The sequence below is a fragment of the Ictalurus punctatus genome, chromosome 6 (assembly GCF_001660625.3).
Source record: "Ictalurus punctatus breed USDA103 chromosome 6, Coco_2.0, whole genome shotgun sequence".
NCBI lineage: Eukaryota > Metazoa > Chordata > Actinopteri > Siluriformes > Ictaluridae > Ictalurus > Ictalurus punctatus.
In genome coordinates, this window is record NC_030421.2 from 1,050,656 (window position 1) to 1,071,173 (window position 20,518).

Genomic DNA, 20,518 nt, shown 5'->3' on the forward strand with positions numbered 1-20,518 from the left:
GAAGCAAAGAGAAAGGGTAGCAAATCCAACCAAGAAGAGAAGAAAAGTTCTCTACAGTAAATTATAGTACCACTGTGATTTCATCAGTCATCGAACAGCAGAAGAAGGACCATGAGCCTTTTTGCTGAAACAAGAGGAACAGCACCAGAGAGAATTGGTGCTGGAACGAGAGCATTACAAGCTCCAAAATGGAAGAGAGGCGACACCTTGTACAGGTTATGATGAGGATGCTATGTCAAGTGATGAGCTCAGCTGTAACTCACCCTATTCCACCTATGCACACACCATTTTACCCCAGTGAAATGGTCTCTCAAACCCATCCAAATGTAGAACCATCTTATCGTAATTTGAGTGAAATACACCAACCAAGTGCTTCAGTTACTAATCAAGGAGCCCAGAGTACCAGCAGTAGTGACACTGTCTTCTGTCTTGCATGAGTTGAACAGCTCTTGAATTTTCCATGATGTTGTTTTTGTTTGTTCTTGAGAGAAATACTTTATCCACTTACTAACACACATGACCAGACAATTTTTGTTTTGTTTCTAGAGGGTACCTGATTTTATGTAACTTTAAATGTCTTAACATATATTGTAGCTGATCTTATAGCTGATCTTATAGCTCAAAAGTATATCAAACCATGTGATATGAGGGAGAAAACTAACCTTTGAGGAAAGCTGCCTTCAGCATCACTGAAGCCATCATCATATGGTGAAGTCCCAGAGATAAACAATGTTGCTTTTGCAGGAGTCGTTTTCACCATATTTTTATTTTCCCTATCCACTGCATTTGTTTGTGTTGTGCTTTGATTTTTTTTATTATTATTATTGTGTTCTCTATTTCTCTTTTGCAATTTTAAAAACATGTACAGGAAAGTTAGCACATGTTTTGGGTCAGCCATCTTGCATGATATTACTGTACCCACAATGCACAGCACTGCAAGAGGACTTACAAAATCTTGTGGAAGCATTCAGAGGGTCAAGAATATTATAACATCAAAGGGAGGACTACATAAGGAATGAGCCTTATGAGTTGATACTCTGGTGTTGACTTTTAGCTATGTAGTGCATGTTTATCCTGTGTACATAAACTGTTGCCCTCAACTGCATGGACTGTCGGAACTGCTCATCTCCCATACTTTGTGTCATTCAGGTACAATTTGATATTTGTCTCGTTGTGTCTAAGAAAAATGGTAAATTGTCTGCACTTATACAGCACTGTTTCTGATTTACCTATTCACACACAGTCACACTAATGGTAGCAGAGCTGCCATGCAAGGCGCTAGCCTGCCATCGGGAGCAACTTGTGGTTCAGTGTCTTGCCCAGTGACACCGCGGCATGTGGACCAGAATTGAACCACCAAACCTGTGACTGGTCGACGACCCACTCTACCACCTGAGCCACAGCTGCCCCAAGATGTTAATCCAAAACTGCCTGGCTTTTTTTTATTATTATTTTTTAAATGTTTTAAAAAGACTCTAATCTGGTTTCCTGTTTTGGGGGCTTACCCATAGATTACATCTTGTGGTATTGACTCTGGTGAAGCCTTCGCTTGAATGCTAACTTTGACACAGCTACATCTACTTCTGGAGAATATTCTTCATCCAGCAAACTGTTGTGAAGTGGTTTTCTTCATCAGAGAAATTCTTCTGCCATCTATCACAGTTGTTTTCTGAGGTCTTCTGGACCCAATTAAATTGGGTGTACCCTCTTGTTGATGATTATCAAAAGACTTTTCTAAAATAAGGTTGACAAAAGTTTCTGCCATTTCATGCCAAAAAAGCTGCTAGCTGAAGAAAGCAGTGCCAGTTAGCTAGCTAAACTTATAAGCAACATCTTTTAGAAATGAAGGGAAAGAACCACACATGTATACTTAGTTTATTTACAATGTACAAAGATAAAATAACAATTAATGTGTAAAATGGCTTTGGATTAGACTGCTCAACTAACCAGTATTGCAACTCCAAGGAATTCCAACTGGTGCTGATAGGTTTAAATTTGAGATGTTAAGTCATGGTTATTACTGGTTCAGCGATTGGCAGTTGGTTACATGGTTCCACCCATTTTATCTCCCAATTACCAATTCTCTATATACATACAATTATGAGTGTGCAGTTAATACAGTAAAAGTACAGTAATTGTACTTAAGTACAGTAAATGTCCAGCCAACAAAAAGTTGGCTAGCATAATATTACCATTTAATTCCAACTCAGCACTGACTTCCCCTGTTGCGTAGTGGACACACGGTCATATCCAGTTACAGGACCTGACCTAGGTGTCTATGTTAGCAAACCACATTAAGGATACCCATACACAGTTACAAATACCAATACAGAACAGAATATTTTTTCTTAAGAATGTACTTCAAATATAAACTTTAGATTACCATAATGAACTTTTAGTCAGATGGCCTGATGCATGGCCAGTAAATGTACTTCAATGTCCAAAATTCAGTAGCCTTTTGAGTAATGTTTGGGATGATTCAGACACACCTACACTTGTACACCTAGCAGAATTGGCAGCATATAGTTGACATCTATGCAAATTCCCACATGCATCTTCCGTTTAGTGACAGTGGAACTTTCTGGTGTATGAGATTCTGCTTTATTCTTACCCTGCGTTCACATTCTTGGAGATAGGGTAGTAGCCAAAATGTATATCTTATAGAACAAGATTTACTACTAATATATTTGTCGTTAAATTGTACAGAACTCTGATAAGTGAAAATAGTGTTAAACCTTTTTAGGTTGTCTGATATTCCAGGCTTCATAATAGCATTGTTAGCCATGCAAGCTAACTGTACTAGCCACTAGCTACCAGAAGCACTACCATATGCCTATATATCTATACATCTTTAACTTATTAAACACAAATTAAATAACACAATCAATATGAATATTAGGTGCTTGATTTATATGTTACATGCTAATCTTTGTATTAGCTATTAGCAGCACAATCTAACAGTCATAGCTACAAACACTCCAGAGTCACCAATGATTTCTGCTGCTTCTTTCCAAGCTTTCTCTATACTCGTTTAATGAGTCATACACCAATCAACCATAACATTAAAACCACTGAAAAGTGAAGTGAATAACACTGAGTATCTCACTACAGTGGCACATGTCCAGGGATGGGATATATTAGGCAGTAAGTGAGCATTCAATTCTCAAAGTTGATGTGCTGAAAGCAGGAAAGATGGGCAAGCGTGAGGATTTGAGCGACTTTGACAAGAGCCAAAGTGTGATGGCTAGACGACTGGATCAGATCATCTCCAAAACAACAGGTCTTGTGGGGAATTATGCAGTGGTTAGTACTTACCAAAAATGGTCTAAGGAAGAACAACCGGGTGCAACATCAGGACAATCAGTTGACACAGCATCTCAAACATGGGCCATGACATTCTAAAATGCTGCAGCCAGAAACTTTGTGAAGTGTCTCTCCACCAATACCTCCCAGACCCATGGGCTTAATAATATAAGGGCAGTTATAGAGCCATATAAAACAAGCAACTGCTTGTCTTCTGATATTTCATATAATTGCAATTATTTGTGAAAATAAAATGCCAATTTCAATTCATTGTCGAAATACTGTCTCCATTTTGGATGTTACTTTGACATGTACCACCTACCTAAACATTGTTGCAGACCAAGTACACCCCTTCATGGTAACAGTATTTCCTAATGGCAGCGTCATCTTTCAGCAGGATAACGCTCCCTGACACACTGTAAAAATTGTTCAGGAACGGTTTGATGACATGACAAAGAGTTCAAGGTGTTGACTTGGCCTCCAAATTCCCCAGATCTCAATCAAAAACTTGCAGGACCTAAAGGATCTGCTGCTAACGTCTTGGTGCCAGATGCAACAGCACACCTTCAGAGGTCTTGTGGAGTCCATGCATCCATGTGTCAGAGATGTTTTGACAGCACAAGGGGGACCTACACAATAGTAGGCAGGTGGTTTTAATGTTATGGTTGACTGCTATATATGACATGATAAGGTAAAAACAGTTGTAAAACAAAATCTGCCACACACACACACACACACACACACACACCAACAACAATTGGTAAAAGGAATCATTTGAGTCAGTCATTTGGTCCGAGGTATCATTCAATCAGACATTTGAATTTGTTACTTATTTGTCATACGTAATTTACATCAAGTTAAGAAAATCTCAACTCACATGGCACTTGCTGTGCTGTCACTTTGTCATTCACTACTGTTTCTGAAATCATGGTTGCATGTCACATGTATACACAGAAAATTAATCACCACCTGACATGCTGTACCTTGCTAGTGTGAATGCAGGGTTACGCTGCACTATGGACTATAGTGACTTAAATTACCGTCACAGAATTCATACTTTTTTTGTTAAGGTAATTAAAATCAAAAGCAAATATTAAAATAAGAATATGAATCATTAAAATAACATTATATGCTTTGTCTTCCACAGAAAGAAGATAAATAAAATGCAAAAACACAGTTTACACGGACCATTTTAAGCCAAGAAAGTAATGATAGTCATATTTAATTTGACACATAATTCAAATAATGTAATGGGTCTGTGTTAGTGCACTTGTGCGTCTTAAACGTAAGTGAATAAGTAAACCTCTTTCCACATTGTGAGCAGTGATACGGCTTCTCTCCTGTGTGAATCCGCTGGTGTAGTTGGAGAGTACTTTGTTGAGAGAAACTCTTCCCACACTGTGAACAGTGATACGGCTTCTCTCCTGTGTGAGTGCGCTGGTGTCGCTGGAGATGACTCTGATGATTAAAACTCTTCTCACACTCTGAGCAGTGATACGGTTTCTCTCCTGTGTGAGTGCGCTGATGTCGTTGGAGATGACTCTGATGAGTAAAACTCTTCTCACACTGTGAACAGTGATACGGCTTCTCTCCCGTGTGAATGCGCTGGTGGACATGGAGATGACTCTGTAGAGTAAAACTCTTTCCACAATGTGAGCAGTGATACGGCTTCTCCCCCGTGTGAATGCGCTGATGGACGTGGAGGTTGCTCTTTTGATTGAAACGCTTTCCACACTGTGAGCAGTGATACGGTTTCTCTCCTGTGTGAATGCGCTGGTGTAGTTGGAGATGACTCTGATGAGTAAAACATTTCCCACACTGTGAGCACTGATACGGCTTCTCTCCTGTGTGAATTCTCTGGTGTTGCCGGAGATCGCTTTTTTGAATAAAACTCTTTTCACATTGTGAGCAGTGATACGGTTTCTCTCCGGTGTGAATGCGTTGGTGTTTTCTGAGATTACTTTTTTTATTAAAACTCTTGTCACACTGCAAGCAGCGATACAGCATCTCTCCGGTTTGACTGCACTGATATGTTTTGAGAGCACTCTGCTGAGTAAAACCGTTTCCACCATCTGAGCAAATGTGAATTTTCTTCTGTAGTTCTTTCTGAGAGGTGTTGGAACTAAGAGTACCAGATGTTTGCTGATTACTGGGGCTGTTTGTTGGCATCCGACTTTCTCCTGATTTCTCGCTCATGTACTCCTCGTAGTGGTAGCTCTGGATGTGTTTGTTGAGGTAAGTTTGAGACGTATAATAAAGTGGACACAATGAGCAGGAGAAAAGTTGAACTGGACCTTTGTTTACTTCTAGAGCAGTGAAAGAAAAAAAACAAATAGAAAAACATTAGAAACAAATTGTACAAATATAACCATCCCTTTGTAAATAAGTGTAAAAAAGTAAAACAAGATGTATTATGATTATTATTGTTGTTATTAACAAAATCAAGAACAGGAACAAGAAGCACTTATAGTTATTACTTATAGGTATTTTAAGCTCAGGTAGAGTACCAAACATACTCCATGGCCAGACTTAATTGGGAGAACTGTAATAATGAACAGGCTGGTGATCAAACGCTTGTAAGAAGTCTTCATATCCTCAAAGAGAAAAATGTGGAGCAACATTATTGCTGTGATTATGCTTGTAGGCCTTTAACTGGTCTGAGGAATGTGATGGACATTTCTAGACTAATCCAACCTGACGTTCCATACTGTGAATAAGAGGGAGTGTCCAGGATCACAGATAAATGTGTTTAGCTGATTAGCTTCAAATCAGACAGAAAACTTGCCAATGACAAGTGTACATAAAAACTATGCATTGACAGGGTTCTGTTGTGCCAATATCTGACTCAACAGCCAACAGCATACTTAACTTGCCATCTGAGACAGGGTATCCTTCCTGAGTGGGATCTGTCACAGGAAGTACCTGGGAAGGCTCTGGTGACTGCGAAACAGCAGCAGCATTAATCATGCTCTGTCTGTTCAATATGACCAGCATGGATACGACAGGAAAGAATGCAGGGGCAGTGGGTCATGCCTTTGCTGAAGAACAAATCTTTTGAATATGTGCAGTTCATGGAGCTGTTCCCACTACCATGAACCGCCTTGAGAATGAATCAGTCATCGCCAAGCCCAGGCAAATAATTAGCATGGAAGCAAGTGAAGCAGTGAATCATCTACGTCAGTCGTACCAGACATTGCTTCCCTGTCATGTTTTCTTACTTAATCGGAAGAATGTAGTGCTTCAGTCCTTGCATTAAGAACACCATATAGCCAAAGTTTTGTGGGCACCTGAGCTCACTCACGTTCAGCCACAAGGGCGTTTGTGAGATCAGGAACTGATGTGCCTTTGGCGTTCCAATTCATTCCAAAAATGTTTGGTAGGATTGTGGTCAGGGCTCTGTGCAGGCCACTCGGCTTCAACCTTCATAAACCATGTCTTCATGCACCCAGAATTATCTACCAGGTCCCTCTACACTCTTCTTCTTGTCCATCCCTGATGCACCCAATCACTTCAGAATCAATCGAGAAATTCTACAGGTGACAGAGGTCTGATTTTTTCTGTAAGTCCGTGTTGTTCAAGGGGAAGAGGAAGGGGGATAGCACAGTGGTGCTCCGGTGCTGCTCAGTAGTAGTTCAGGCAGGCAGCTCCCCTGCTGCATGAACTGAGGTCTGTCTAGGAGGTTATCTGTGACCCAGCAAATCATAGTGTCAACCTGCATTCTACCCATCATCTCACTCAGCAAAAGAGTTTGGATGGTGTTGAATGCACTTAAGAAATCAAAGAATGTGTTGCGGCAGGCCAGATGGGATTGGGCCTTCTGCCTAACACTTATTGCAAGCAAGGTTTGTACCGTAGCATCTTTCAGTTGTTTGATTTGGGGGTTTTATCCCATCAGTCTTCTGGTCAGGATGTGAAATAAATGCTTAATTGGGTTAAGGTCTGGTGATTGACTTGGCCAGTCTAAAACCTTCCACTTTTTTTCCACCCAGTCCTATGTTGTGTTGGCAGTGCATTATGTATTACCAGGCTGCGTCCAACCATCAGCATACTACGGGGGGTCCTACTGTGGGTCCAGTGAATCACATTAGGGGAAGACTAAATTAATAAGGTGGCCTGCTGCAATGTGGTGGTAGGGGGCAAGGAGGAACTGAACAAGTATGCTAAACAAGTTGGATATTATTCCCTTTTCTGTCACGCTGGTCAAAACAATCAACCGGGCAGTGGTAGCTCAGTGGTTAATACAATGGACTCCTGATCAAAAGGTCCTAAGTTCAAATCCCAACACAGACAAGCTTCCACTGCTGGGCTTCAGCAACTGCTCAATTGTATAAATGGGATAAATGTAAGTCGCTCTGGATAAGGGCTCAGGGTGCCTGCCAAATGCCGTAAATGTAGCCCCATCCACCTGCAGATGATACTCAGGCGAGAAAGGTAGAAGCCCACACTTACACACAACCTGACTAACAAATGCTCCCACTATCAATCACACATGACCAACGTCCTATTGTAGAATTGTTTGTGGATGGAACTCCACTCACATGATGTTTTAACTACCTATGATGTGTAATCAGGACCCAAGAGTGCAGCAGCTGTGGTCACTCTGACCCCCAACCAATAAAGCACAGCCTTGTATGTTAATCACACTGTTCCACATATCTAGAATTTTTTTTTTATTTGAGTGTGCAGTGGGCTTACCTTGGGGCACCCTTTTAGTCAATACTTTGTGCTAGCTCCCTTTGCAAAGATAACAGCTGAGTCTTCTCCTATAATGCCGGATGAGGTTGACTAATATAAGCAAGGGATCCGAGACCATTCCTCCATACAGATCCTTCAAATTCCGAGGTCCACGCTGGTGGACTCTCCTCTTCAGTTCACCCTACAGGTTTTCTATGGGGTTCAGGTCAGGGGACTGAGATGGACATGGCAGGACCTTGATTTTGTGGTCAGTAAACTATATTTGTGTTGATTATGATGGATGTTTTGGATTATTATCCTGCTGGAAGATCCAACCACGGCCCATTTGAAGCTTTCTGGCAGAGGCAGTCAGGTTTTCATTTAATATCTGTTGATATTTGGTAGAGTCTAGTATTCCATGTATCCTAACAATATGTCCAGGTCCTCTGGCAGAAAAACAGCCCCAAAACATTAAAGATCCACCATGATTTAACTGTGGGCATGAGGTACTTTTCCATATGGCTACCTCTCTGTGTGACCAAAACCACCTCTGGTGTTTCCTGCCAAAAAGCTCTTTTTTTGTTTCATCTGACAATAGAACCCGATCCCATTTGAAGTTCCAGTAGTGTCTTGCAAGACGCTTGAGTTTGTTTTTGGATGAGAGTAGAGGCTTTTTTCTTGAAACTCTTCCAAAAAACTTTGAAGTAGGTGACTTCTGATTGTAGTTTTGGAGACTTTCTGACCCCAAGACACAAAAACCTTCTGCAGTTCTCCAGGTGTGAACCTTGGAGAATTTTTGGCAACTTGAACCGTCCTCTTCACAGTGCGTTGAGACAATATATACACACGTCCAATTCCAGGTTGATTCATAATATTTCCAGTTGACTGGAACTTCTTAATTATTGCTCTGATAGTGGACATGAGCATTTTCAATGCTTGTGCTATTTGCTTACAGCCATTTCCCATTTTGTGAAGCTCAACAACCTTTTGCCGCACATCACAGCCATATTACTTGGTCTTACCCATTGTTATTTATATTTATACCCCTATGAAAAAGGAATCATGGTCGAACAATTTCCTATTCCTAGTCACCCAGGTGTATTTTTATTTATTTATTTATTTAGTTATTTATTTATTAATGGGAATATACTTAAAATATATTTTTCCCAAATTAATTTCATAGGGGTGCCAACAATTTTGTGATTTTTTAAACAAAAGATCAAAAGGTTAAACAATAAAGACAATTTTTCACAGCTGTCTTTGCTCATATTTACCAAAGGTGCCAATGTTAGTGGAGGGCACTGTACAAAGCTCAGTACCCCTTTAGCAAAGAAGCTGAGGATGGGTTAGTACCCATTGTGATGACATGTTTCTTTCAGAAGATTCGGACGCGACGGAGGATTGCGCCCCCTGGCTGCACCCACGGAGTTCCCTGACTGCAGAAGGGGATCTAAGCTGCTCTGTAAGCCCCCAGCATGCCCTCTGCAGCCCCACGGACGACGCCACTGCCTGAGCACTTCACACCATCCATGCATCTAGAGTCCAGAAAAGCTAATGTATTGTGCAAGATCTAAGATTAGTAGAATAGTACTGTACATTCTCCTGCCCCTGTAGTATCAAACCCAGTCACTATCCTTTTATAAGATCCATCTGAAGCAGCATGGTTTACTGTTTTTAACAATTTGGCAAATGCCTTCTTTAGCGTCACAATCCACCTTTATTCTCGACATTGGTTTGAATGGGCTTTTACAATTAAAGGTAAACAATGTTTTGTTTTTAGCTGCCATGGATTAACCCTCTTACCCCTTAGTTCCCACAGTATTATGTCCCACAACCCTATATTCCCCATAAAAACAGCATGCCAACCCTGAGCTCCTGGGCCAAAATTGGCCCCAAAATCAACATATTAATTTTAACATTTTTAGGCCTTGAAACAACTTATAATAATACAAGCATCAACGTGGTCAATGCCTTTGAATAAATGCATTTTAGCACCAAAAGTCAACTTTCTGGTGATAATCAGACCAGCAGGTACTGTTTTCACGAATGCACAGAAATTGGTCGCATTCCCGACAACGAAAAACAGTTTTTGATTCCTTGTGGGGGTTGTTCTTCTTTTCAACGGAAGGATTTTTCTTGGCGAAGTGTCTAGCCTTCTCACGACACACAATGCATCTGTTGTTGCCAGTGGCTCCAGTGGGGCGCTCAGGTGTATGTTGGCCGACATTGAGCAGGCGTGGAAGACTTGATGAAGTTGCTGAACGGCGCCTGAAGAGAGTCGGCGAACGGTAGTCACCTATCAGACCCAGGACAAGTTCATCAATGAAATCGTAGAACGTGTAAAGTCTCTTGCCTGGTGCATTCGGTTTGTAGTAGCTGCGAATCACATACGCGTTGTATGACGCCCAAGTAAGACATTTGAGCAACATTCTGCGTGGCCAGCAATAGTGCTTCATTGATCCGTAGAGTTTCGTCATCTGGTCATTTCTGTCGCAGCCTCCCATGTTCTGTGTGTAACTTGCAACCATTTTCGGGCATGGTACTTGCTGCACCGTTCCATCTTTACTCTTCCGATTTACAGTTGTAGTTAGCTGTGGATCATGGAAGGTGGTAATGAAATACAATGGCTTGCGATCACACCAAACAATAACTGACAATCCATCCAGACTCAAGTAGTCGTAGTCACCACGTTTCATATCTTTGTTCTTTCTTATTACACCCTTTGGAAATCCCTTTCGATTGGTCACTATAGTTCCACAGCTGTGAATCTTCTTGGTCATCAGATATTTTGACAGACTTGGTGAATTATAAAAACGGTCCATATACAGTTGATAGTTTTGACCCTCAACACAACTGACTAGCCGAGCAACGACGCTGCCAGTGGCTCCAAGTTCTGTAATGAATGTCCCCCGTGTCTTACCGGAATAAATCTCGATGTTGTAAACATAACCAGTTTTACTCTCGCACAGGAGAAAGCTCTTGATGCCCCACTTGACGGGTTTACTGGCAATGCACTGCTTGATAGCAAGTCGGTTCTTTGCAGGTATCACACCTTCATCGAGTGAAAGATCCTGAGCTGGGTTGTAGTTCTCCTGGGACTTCTTGATTATGTTGTTCAACAGTGGAAGAATCTGAAACATAATGGATGAATACAATATAGTGACCACAAAAATGAATAATGGATAAAAAAAAACTAGTTTTTTATTTCGACAAGTAATTTATTATTATTATTCCTATAATAATTACTTCATAATTACTTTTATTATAAAAACATGCACTGAAACACTTATTTCTGGTGTTTACTTACTTTGTACAACTTGTCCTGCTTGTCCATGCTTGGATCATGTTCATCAACGACATGGAGAAATTTCCAAATGGCAAGAAAGCGGTCTCGGCACATCACGTTGCGAAATCCTGGCGTTTTGAACACGTATCCAGTCTTGTAACTAAAATACTGTTCGTAACGCCGCTTGATGACAGCATATTCCATCGCCAACCGCAGTCCAACAAAAGCCTTCAGCTCTGGTACTGTCAGTGGTTGCCACTGTCTGGCATAGTAGTCTGCAGGTTTCACAGTCTCAACATGTAATGCATTCAAATTGGTCTTGTCAACAATCAACTGCCATATGTCGTCGTCCCAGAAAAGTGTAAAGTATTCCAGTGCACTAGTGTCAGCGGTACAGTTTGCGGCTGCAGCACGAGGACCAGGTGCCTCATTTGATTTGAAAGTTGAATCCATCAGGGTCACGGTATGACTCCAAACCCCTGCCTTGTCAGTCGCACTGGTTGATGCTGAAGATGAAGACGGATCAGGGTCTGAATCATGAGAGTTTGCATCACTATCAGTTTCGGTTTCAACATCGCCTGAACTTCCACTACTGTCACTATCTAGAATCCCTGCTCTCGCCTGTGTAACTGTGTACCTTTTCCTTTTTTTCCACTCTTTTAGATGTACCTGTGTTCACTTTAGGTGTAACTTTAGCCTTTCGCTTTGGCATTTTTAGTTAACTTCTACTATTACACCATAAGTTTATCAACAACATTCATGCTTGGATCGGCTTCAATGTAATGACGGCGTAATGACGTCATCAACCTTCCGGGTCAAAAATAATAATTAAATAAGTAAGGAATCATAGCAGAGTAATGCCGGTATACCAGGCTTACGGGGATTACGTTTACACTGTAAAGCTGCTATATAGGCCTTACGGGTATTTGGCATAGACGACCAAGCCGGTATATCGTCCTTACTGAGCTATGATTTGGGCAGCCTCAGCATCAAGGTCTAGGCCTTCTAGTCTTTGTTGACAAGTTTGCATATGCTTAACTTCGCTATCACCATGGGGTTCTTGGAGTCAATATGAGATAATTGGTACAAATCAGATGGAGGTCCTTTTGCACTAGGAGGTTCAAACAGTGGCTGCATGAGTGTAGATCGGTGGGAGGGCACGCAAGGGATGGAAGCAAACTCTCCATTTCTGTAGTGCCTGTAGTGATGAGCAAGCCACTAATAAGATACCAAACAACAGAATAAGTATCTCGGACACTGCAAAAGTGTTGAGAGAAAGTGATGAGAATCTATTACAGCTTCGGAGAACAGAAAGATGTAGCTCCAACCAAAGTCACGAGCCGCACGGGATAGCTCTGAACAAGTAGAGAAAAGGAACTGTAGAGGCGTTTACATGGGGTACATAATACTACATCTCCAGAATCATGGTAAAAGGTCTGGACATATGTGCACATGCACAAGAGAACACCCAGGTCCACAACTCAGCTCAAAAAGACAGTGACCTGACACAATTCTTTGAGATTTTAAATCATAAAGTTTGTTTAACTCAAAAATATTTATCATAAAATCACCACTGTTAGACTTTACCATTTGTAGAGCATTGTTTATTCCGGAGGTAGTCAAATGCATGGCCAAAATCTTTGGCATACTCCTCTTCATACCACACCAACAGCTCCTGTCCTGGGTTGATGGGTCGACAGCAACGGTACAGAATCCCACCTCGATACTTAAAGGCCATGAGATTCTGCTCTTGTCCATTACGAGAACAATTCACATACCTGAGAGAATGGCAAAGGGGAAGAATGTGTTCAGCTAACCTCAGAAGTCCAAGATATGGAGTGAGAGAACAGTGACAAATTTCCAACAAATAAAGAAATGCAAAAACAAAGTCCAAACCACTAGCTCACCTCATCCAGTTACCATGCATCTCTCTCTTGGCATCTATGTATTCCTCACACTGACCACTTCTGTACATCTGAAAAACATTACACATTTACATTTTATCCTTTAATTCAAACATATTTTCCCCTTTGTTCTGTCTAAGCACTCCTGTCTTGTTACAACCTAAGAGAGTGTAAATCAAAAGGTATGTTTCTTGTGTTCATTAAAAAAATGGCACTTCCAAGTTTAGGGATGATATAAGATAAACATTAACCAGTGGCTGGGGTGCAAATGGCCATTGGGATTAACAGTAGACCTGCCTCACCCAAGAGATAGCCTAAACCACTCCAGAAGGTTAGCTAGATACACCGGAAAAGAATGAAAATTCAAGAAAAATATGAAAATTAAATATAGTCGGTGGTCAATTCTGTGTCTGTTAAAATTCAATGAACTTGAAAATTTAATTGAAAATGTGAAAATTCATTGGCTCTTCCTGTATTTTTAGAACGGACATTGATCTTGGTTTAAATTTATTTATTTTTACAAAGAATTGCAAAAACATGCAATTTTAAGAGGGGTGTGCAGACTTCTTATATCCACCGTAACTCATGCTTGCATACGCTGATGTTAAATTGCAGCGCTCCTGTGCAAAATGTGTTAATGTTGGCAGGTCTGGTAATATATCATCAGAGCAAACATCACTGGATGGCAACTTAATAATACACAGAGACAGTATAATCGTTATATTGCATAAGCCAATCAATCAACAAGCTAAATCAATACTTTCAGCTCCTTCCTCCAGACAGAGTTTAAAGTGATTTGAGAGAGAAATAATTCAAGTGCAAGTAAGTTATTTGCAGGTCGAGGCGTGTGTATAATCGCCTCCAGGTATCAGTAAAACTAAGAAATTAATATCAACTTGATATTAATGTATAAATAATTATGTTCACCTAGTGAAGGGATTCTGCTGCTTAAATTTTTTTTTTGTGGCTCCAATGAAATGGATTATACCATTAAATAGTAAAATGGGGAGCATGACACACTATGCACTCAGCTGAAGTAAACCGGCGAGAGAAGCACAGTAGGTAGCAAAATTGCCCCCAAAGTTTTCAGTAATCTACTGCACACTACCCAAAACAATTGACCTTATAATATTTATAAAAACTCACCACCCATGAGCAGCCACTATTCATAGCTTCTTCTCCGTCTACCAGCTCTGCTTGGTAGGGTCCGAAGTGTGCACCAACTGGAATAGTCTCTCCTTTATTAAACACTCCCAGGCCTGCGTCAGGAATACCAGACATCCGAATCTCTAGACCAGGAGGAAGAGTTTGTCTGGCTCGGTCAGGGACCCCCATGGGAACAGGGGTATCAGTGATGAAGAGCGCTGGACCGTGAACCTCACACTTGTTGAAGAAGTAGGACTTGCAAACCTCACAGTCTGGAAGGAGAGAAAATGAGAGGAGAGAAATGATGCCCGAAATGGTTCCCCACGCCCAGTGTTTAATATTATTTACTAGACACTGGATTTTATCACGTTGTTTTTGTGGACATTTTATAAAAGCAATAAGCCACATAATGGTATGTGTTATAAAGACTTATCACAGAGTTCAGAGAGCACTTCCTGCTGTGAGAAAATCCACTGTAATTCACACCCTCTCCTGATTCATTACTTTATTGTACAATTGTTTTACAAAATGAGGATATCAGGTCTGTAGTCCAGTCCATCAGCTGCTCAAGCTAATACACTGTAGTGAAAAATATTTACCGTTGATCAACTAACAAATTCATACATCAGTACACTATAAAAACGTGTCTTTACACATTAAACACCATTCACAGGGGCTACATCCAAAATGGCTCTCTAATGTACGTTTAGTGCACTAGATAATGTGTAGTGCAGAATAATCAGAGAGTGTTACTCAGCTCCAGAGTGGTGCGATTATCTTACAGAGGTAGTCTTCATTGGCAGCGTCTTCCTCTTTAATGGCGATAACTTCAGGCGTGTTGTCGAAATCGTCTCCATGATTGTACATGTTCAGCTCCAGCGTCTCCTCTTTCTTCACCCAGACCTCCGCCTCTCTATCTGAATTCTCTGTTTTCACATCCTTACACAGCTAGATGAAACAATTGCAAGAACACTTATTCATATACTATGACTTATCATCTGAAAACCTTAGCTTTAGATGTATTTAATGAGTTACGAGTGATTAAGGAGGACAGGTTGCAGACTAGCAATGATACAAAGCAGAAAGCTATAAAAAGGTCAAGTTTGATTTCTCACATAAATCCGGAGACTGTTAGACACATCATTGAGTTTTACCTGCGAAGGTTCAGGATCATCAGCCTGAGACGTTCTGGAGGAGTGTGGTCTGTCTCCTGCTGAACTCATTATAACAGGTCTGAAAAGAGATCAATAATAATAATAATAATAATAATAATAATAATAATAATAACAACAACAATAACAATAGCAACAACTACACTAAATATATAATTGGAAACAATAACTTTTGATTAATGAAAGAGGAAATTAAAGGGAAAAAAGTAAAGCCATTCACACACACATACACACAGATATACACACACATACACAGAAATAAAGTAATTTTAACTGCAATGTCAATAAGCTAAAGTAAAGAGTTTACACTAACTGCTTCATCACTAGATAGACTGACCCAAGATTATGTATAACAAGTTAGGGTTATTTAAATGCTTTAATTATACAAATAAACAGGTTCGCACAAACACAATAAAACACCTCGCTATGGCCGAATAAAAGAAAATCTCTCGTCGTTAGATAAATAGTGCACTAGATAGGGTGCACGCGTCATTATTTCATTCCCTATGTAGTGCACTTAACCAGTGAAGTAGAGATCCATTTGGGATTCGGACACACAGCTACTGTTTACCTTACCTCGGGGTTTTAAAGCAGGCCGGAGATTTAAATCCTCATCCACAGACACAACGCCGAGCTTTGATTTCTGACTGGATCCAATCTAACTGTAAAACTCTGTTAGAAATGATTTAATGTAGAAATGATTGGCTCGGTCGAGTAACTCAGCGGTTCAGCCTAGAAACCTGCAGCGTCTTTTACTTCGTCAGTGGTGGTTGGTGATGCAGCTACTGGGTGCGATACCGCCACCACCTGGACCGGAGAATGGTGGTGCCTTTCGATGCTAGGTTTCAACTGCCCTTTTAATGTATAGTACGTAGACTTTTCTAACTTCTTTGTGTCATAAACAATTTTCCCCCAGGGGTCACGTGGCTTAATGGTTAGCACGTTTGTCTTACACCTCCAGGATTTGAGGAGGGCTCAAATCCTGCCTCTGCCCTGTGTGTGTGGAGCTTGCATGTCCTCCCTTTGCTTCGGGGATTTTATCTGGTTCTCTGGTTTCCTCCCCAGACCAAAGACATGCGTTGTAGGCTGATTGGCATTTCCAAATTGTCTGGAATGTGTGGATGATTGTGAGCAGTGATGGATTGGCACCCCATCCAGGGTGTTCCCTGCCTTGTGCCCCAAGTTCCCGGGGATAGGCACCAGGATGGAAATACACCCACCACATAAATTGCAGCATCATCTCTCTGATTCAGAGCCTGTTTTTTTTTCCCAATAAAAGCAAGCAGGACATTAACCTTTAACCCTAAAAAATCCAAGACACAAGCTCAGAGTACTAGCCCATCAAATATATCCGTGTAACAGCAAGTACAATTACAATGCTAGACCTTACGCATATTTACTTGTTGACCTGAAAACGCAAAAGCCAGAAGAACTCCATTAAAAACTGAGAGAACAGACAGAGAGAACACAACTTTGCCCAGCGATCCTACTGAGTTTTTACAGTTTATCTTCTTCTGCCAACCATCTTCAGTTGAAAAAAAATCTTGTTGAAATTATTATACTGGTCTCCACCTTGAAGGAGAATGGATATTATTGAAGGAGAATGGATATTATTGTACACATTATGTGATGCACCCACAGATTTTATACTGAGCATATGACCTAGCTTTAGACATGTTCAAAGGGAATATATACTACTGACGAAATAGTACTGGGTTTTAAAACAAAAAGGAAAACTATTAATCAATCTGGAGGATTTCTTCTGCCTTTGTTCAGTGTAACGTTCCTTTTATAAGAAGCTTAATCGCATCCCATTAACAACTGTAACAAGACTGCAGAGAAAATATATTTAGTCCCGCAACATCAGCTTGATCAACTTGTGAAAGCTTAAACAGAATCAAAACACTGCTGAAAACAACTTAGATGAGGCAGTACAGCACATTTTGTCAAGGACTGATCTGAATGATTATGAGATTATGAGATTATGAGATTATGAGGCAAAACTCTACACATCGGCCCTGCAAAAAAATTTCAAACTTGGTCAAATTAGGAGACCAGGAACTGCCTCGGCTGACCCTGTCCCTGCCAAAAATTCCAGAAAGCAAAACAGAAGCACCAGTGATTGAAGGTCCACAACTGCCCAAAGATGAAATTGTACAAGATGTGCTTGCTAACATTTCTTCAAGGAACAAACAAAATGCTTCTCATATTATAGAAAATATATTAAAATCCAGTGAAGTTGCTTCATGGAATGATAACAGTGAATTTGTTTTTAAAGGAAAGTCTACCGAAGGGTATCACATGGTGAATTTCCTTAATCTCAAGGCTGATCAAAGTATCTGATGTCTCATGGCATGTGTATGTTACATGTGGATCTACATACTTAAACCGTGGATGAATTTGTATTATAAAAATGTTCATGAAAACCATCAGGCCATTTCTGGATGTAGATCTCAATTGTTATGACCAACAACAGTTGCTTATGTGTCTCAGTAAGCCAATTCCCTAGGTCAGATGTAAATGGAAATACATACAGTAGGTCACGAATTAGATATTGTTAGTCATTAGGTTACCATTTATATTTTATGCATGAATTGTTGTCACTGCATTTGTGTGTGTGTGTAAAAAGGCAATTCATTGTGCCAAGACTGTATGCCTGTAATGTCTAAGGTTATTTTTTATTTGTGTCTAAGCTCTGAACAATATGAGATACAGCAGACAAAATAGCAGTTAGGAACTACTGTATATAATAAGCTTTTCATTGATCTTGATGGTGTTGAAGAGCAGACCACGTACGCCTTCTGAGCCTTCCAAAAATTGACATTGTTCATTGCCCGTAGAAGGATATCAACCTGCTTTGGCCTGGAACATGGATGATGTAGATGTGATTCCTGCTTGCACAGCCAGCTGGTGTTCAACTGAGTACAGACAACCACACTCCTTTGGACCTTTTCCAGCTATTCTTATCTCCCGATGCTGTGGACATACTGTGTAGTGACACCGATAAGCAGGCTTCCAGGAAAATCTCAGGAGGATGGAAACACAGATGGTTCTACAAAGATGTCAGACTAATTTTCTAGGAACTGGACAAGATGAAACTGTTCAGACTGATACCCCTCATGGACAGGATTTGACCCACTTGCAAAGATTTCTACCAACTATGGAGAAATCTCTCTCTGAATGAGAGAAAGGTTGACACCAAGGGGAAAACTGGCATGGCAAGTCACTGGAAAACTGAAGCTGTTTGTTCTGGATGACTCATGCCACAGACAAACCCTTTGAAAAAGGACAAGGACTCTCATACAAGGCTGTTATTTCTTTGATGAATAAAGCCTACCTAGGATCTGGGAAACATATGTACATCAGAGATTTCTATACCAGACCGAAGCTATTCAAGCACCTGTACAAACAAATTTGGTGCTTGTGGACATACAGGGACAATAGGAAGGACTGTTCACACACCACAAAGTCATTCAGAGGAACCATCACATGGCTCAGGGATGGTCCATTGGTGTTTAAAGTGGATGGATACACGAGAAGTCTGTTTGCTTCACTAGCTATGTAGCTTTCACTGGAGATGTCATGCAGTGACTTTTCCATGGCCTTCCCTCATTAACTACAATGAACTGGTGATTGACGCTTTAAAACACTGCTTTGTGAAGCTTCAAAACCTTTACAAATCTTTTGTTTACAATCAGTGGTTTGGAGTGCATATTAAATGGGCCAAGTCACATGATTTCAGCAAACAAGGCTTCGTTACATTATACTGTTTTGAAATGTTTAGAAAGTTCGATGGTACTCCAGGAGGGTGTTGATCTCAAGGTGAACCAGTGTTTAATATATTTTTAACTGTTCTTGGGGTCATTTTTATTATGTAGGTTTATACAACTGAAATTATTCAATAGTGTTCTTACTGATCCATGGTCAGTGCTCGCCTCAGGATGCCTTGTTAATCGTCTGACGTGACATCTCACCAAATTTGTTGATTGTGTGCTGATTTTGAACATATAAAAGAGTTTCATAATTAAAACTATCAATTCATTTTTTTATTTATACAATAAATGACACAATTTACATTATAGGTCAATATATTTTCTCATTAAGGAACTGTATTTTTCATTCCTCTACTTGTTTATAAAATGACTTTTATATCTTTAAAAAAGTAGGGTTTTTTTTCAAACCTCCCATAATTTGCAATTAACTCGAATATTTTCAAAGATGCAATTCTATTAATTTCTTCTTTTAAGTCCAAAGCCAAATCAGATTTAAAAAAAATATCTGTGTATTCAATTCTAATAATTTTTAATTTACTCAGCCTTAAAATGAAGTTTCTGATGATCTAAGTGGCGTCAGTAGTCTATTAAAACTTTAATCATGTAGCATGTAACTTTAAGCATATTGTTTACATAAATTCTGTCAATTCTGATTTTACACATATAATCAAATTTACTCTATCGAATACATTATATTCCTTCATCACTGGCTTAAAGTTGCTTCCTTTCCGATTTTACAGAAAGTTAAAGAGATCTTCTGAATTTTTATCAGTGATTTGTTTAAAATCACACATAAAGGCTTTCATACTTAAAAAGTTCACATTTTATCTATGCACATATCTGTACACATTAATACTTGATTCTAATTTAGTTAAACTAATTTAAAAGTTCAAAACAAAGAAAAAATGGCTGTAAAAATGTGAATTTGTTAAATACACCACAGATCATTTTTATTTAGTGTCATATTCACATTTACATTTATTAATTTAGCAGACGCTTATATCCAAACCGACTTACAAATGAGGAAATACAATCAAAGCGATATATCAAGCGGAAAAGAATGCAAGTAGTGCTACTGTACAAGATCTTTTAATAGAGTTCTAGAAAAGCAAAGTGCACAGAGTAGAGGTGTAAGAACCAGAATAAGTTTTTAATTTTTTTTTTTTACTTTTTTTTTTTTCAAGGATAATGTGAATTTGGTGTTTTAGGGGTTAGTTAAGTGTTCACGAAAGAGGTGGGTCTTTAGCTGTTTTTTGAAGA

General features: G+C 39.9%; 1 protein-coding gene across 3 annotated transcripts; it reads right to left on the bottom strand.

The window, feature by feature from the left end:
- Positions 1–1,859: 1,859 nt before the first annotated feature.
- Positions 1,860–16,325, bottom strand: LOC108266872 (histone-lysine N-methyltransferase PRDM9). 3 transcript variants are annotated; one of them, XM_053680635.1, is made up of 9 exons: positions 16,062–16,324; positions 15,468–15,546; positions 15,096–15,261; positions 14,314–14,585; positions 13,171–13,238; positions 12,851–13,041; positions 11,285–11,769; positions 10,898–11,108; positions 1,860–5,609 (listed from the first exon to the last, which is right to left on the bottom strand). In XM_053680635.1, exons 2-9 carry the CDS (start codon positions 15,534–15,536, stop codon positions 4,525–4,527), a joined length of 2,547 nt encoding a protein of 848 aa, XP_053536610.1. In that variant the 5' UTR covers positions 15,537–15,546; positions 16,062–16,324; the 3' UTR covers positions 1,860–4,524. The 3 variants fall into 3 exon arrangements, 2 of the variants coding, with proteins under 2 accessions (XP_053536610.1, XP_053536609.1); XM_053680634.1 differs by having other exon boundaries at positions 11,285–11,793; XR_008396508.1 differs by having other exon boundaries at positions 5,526–5,609; positions 7,999–11,108; positions 11,285–11,793; positions 16,062–16,325.
- Positions 16,326–20,518: the final 4,193 nt, after the last annotated feature.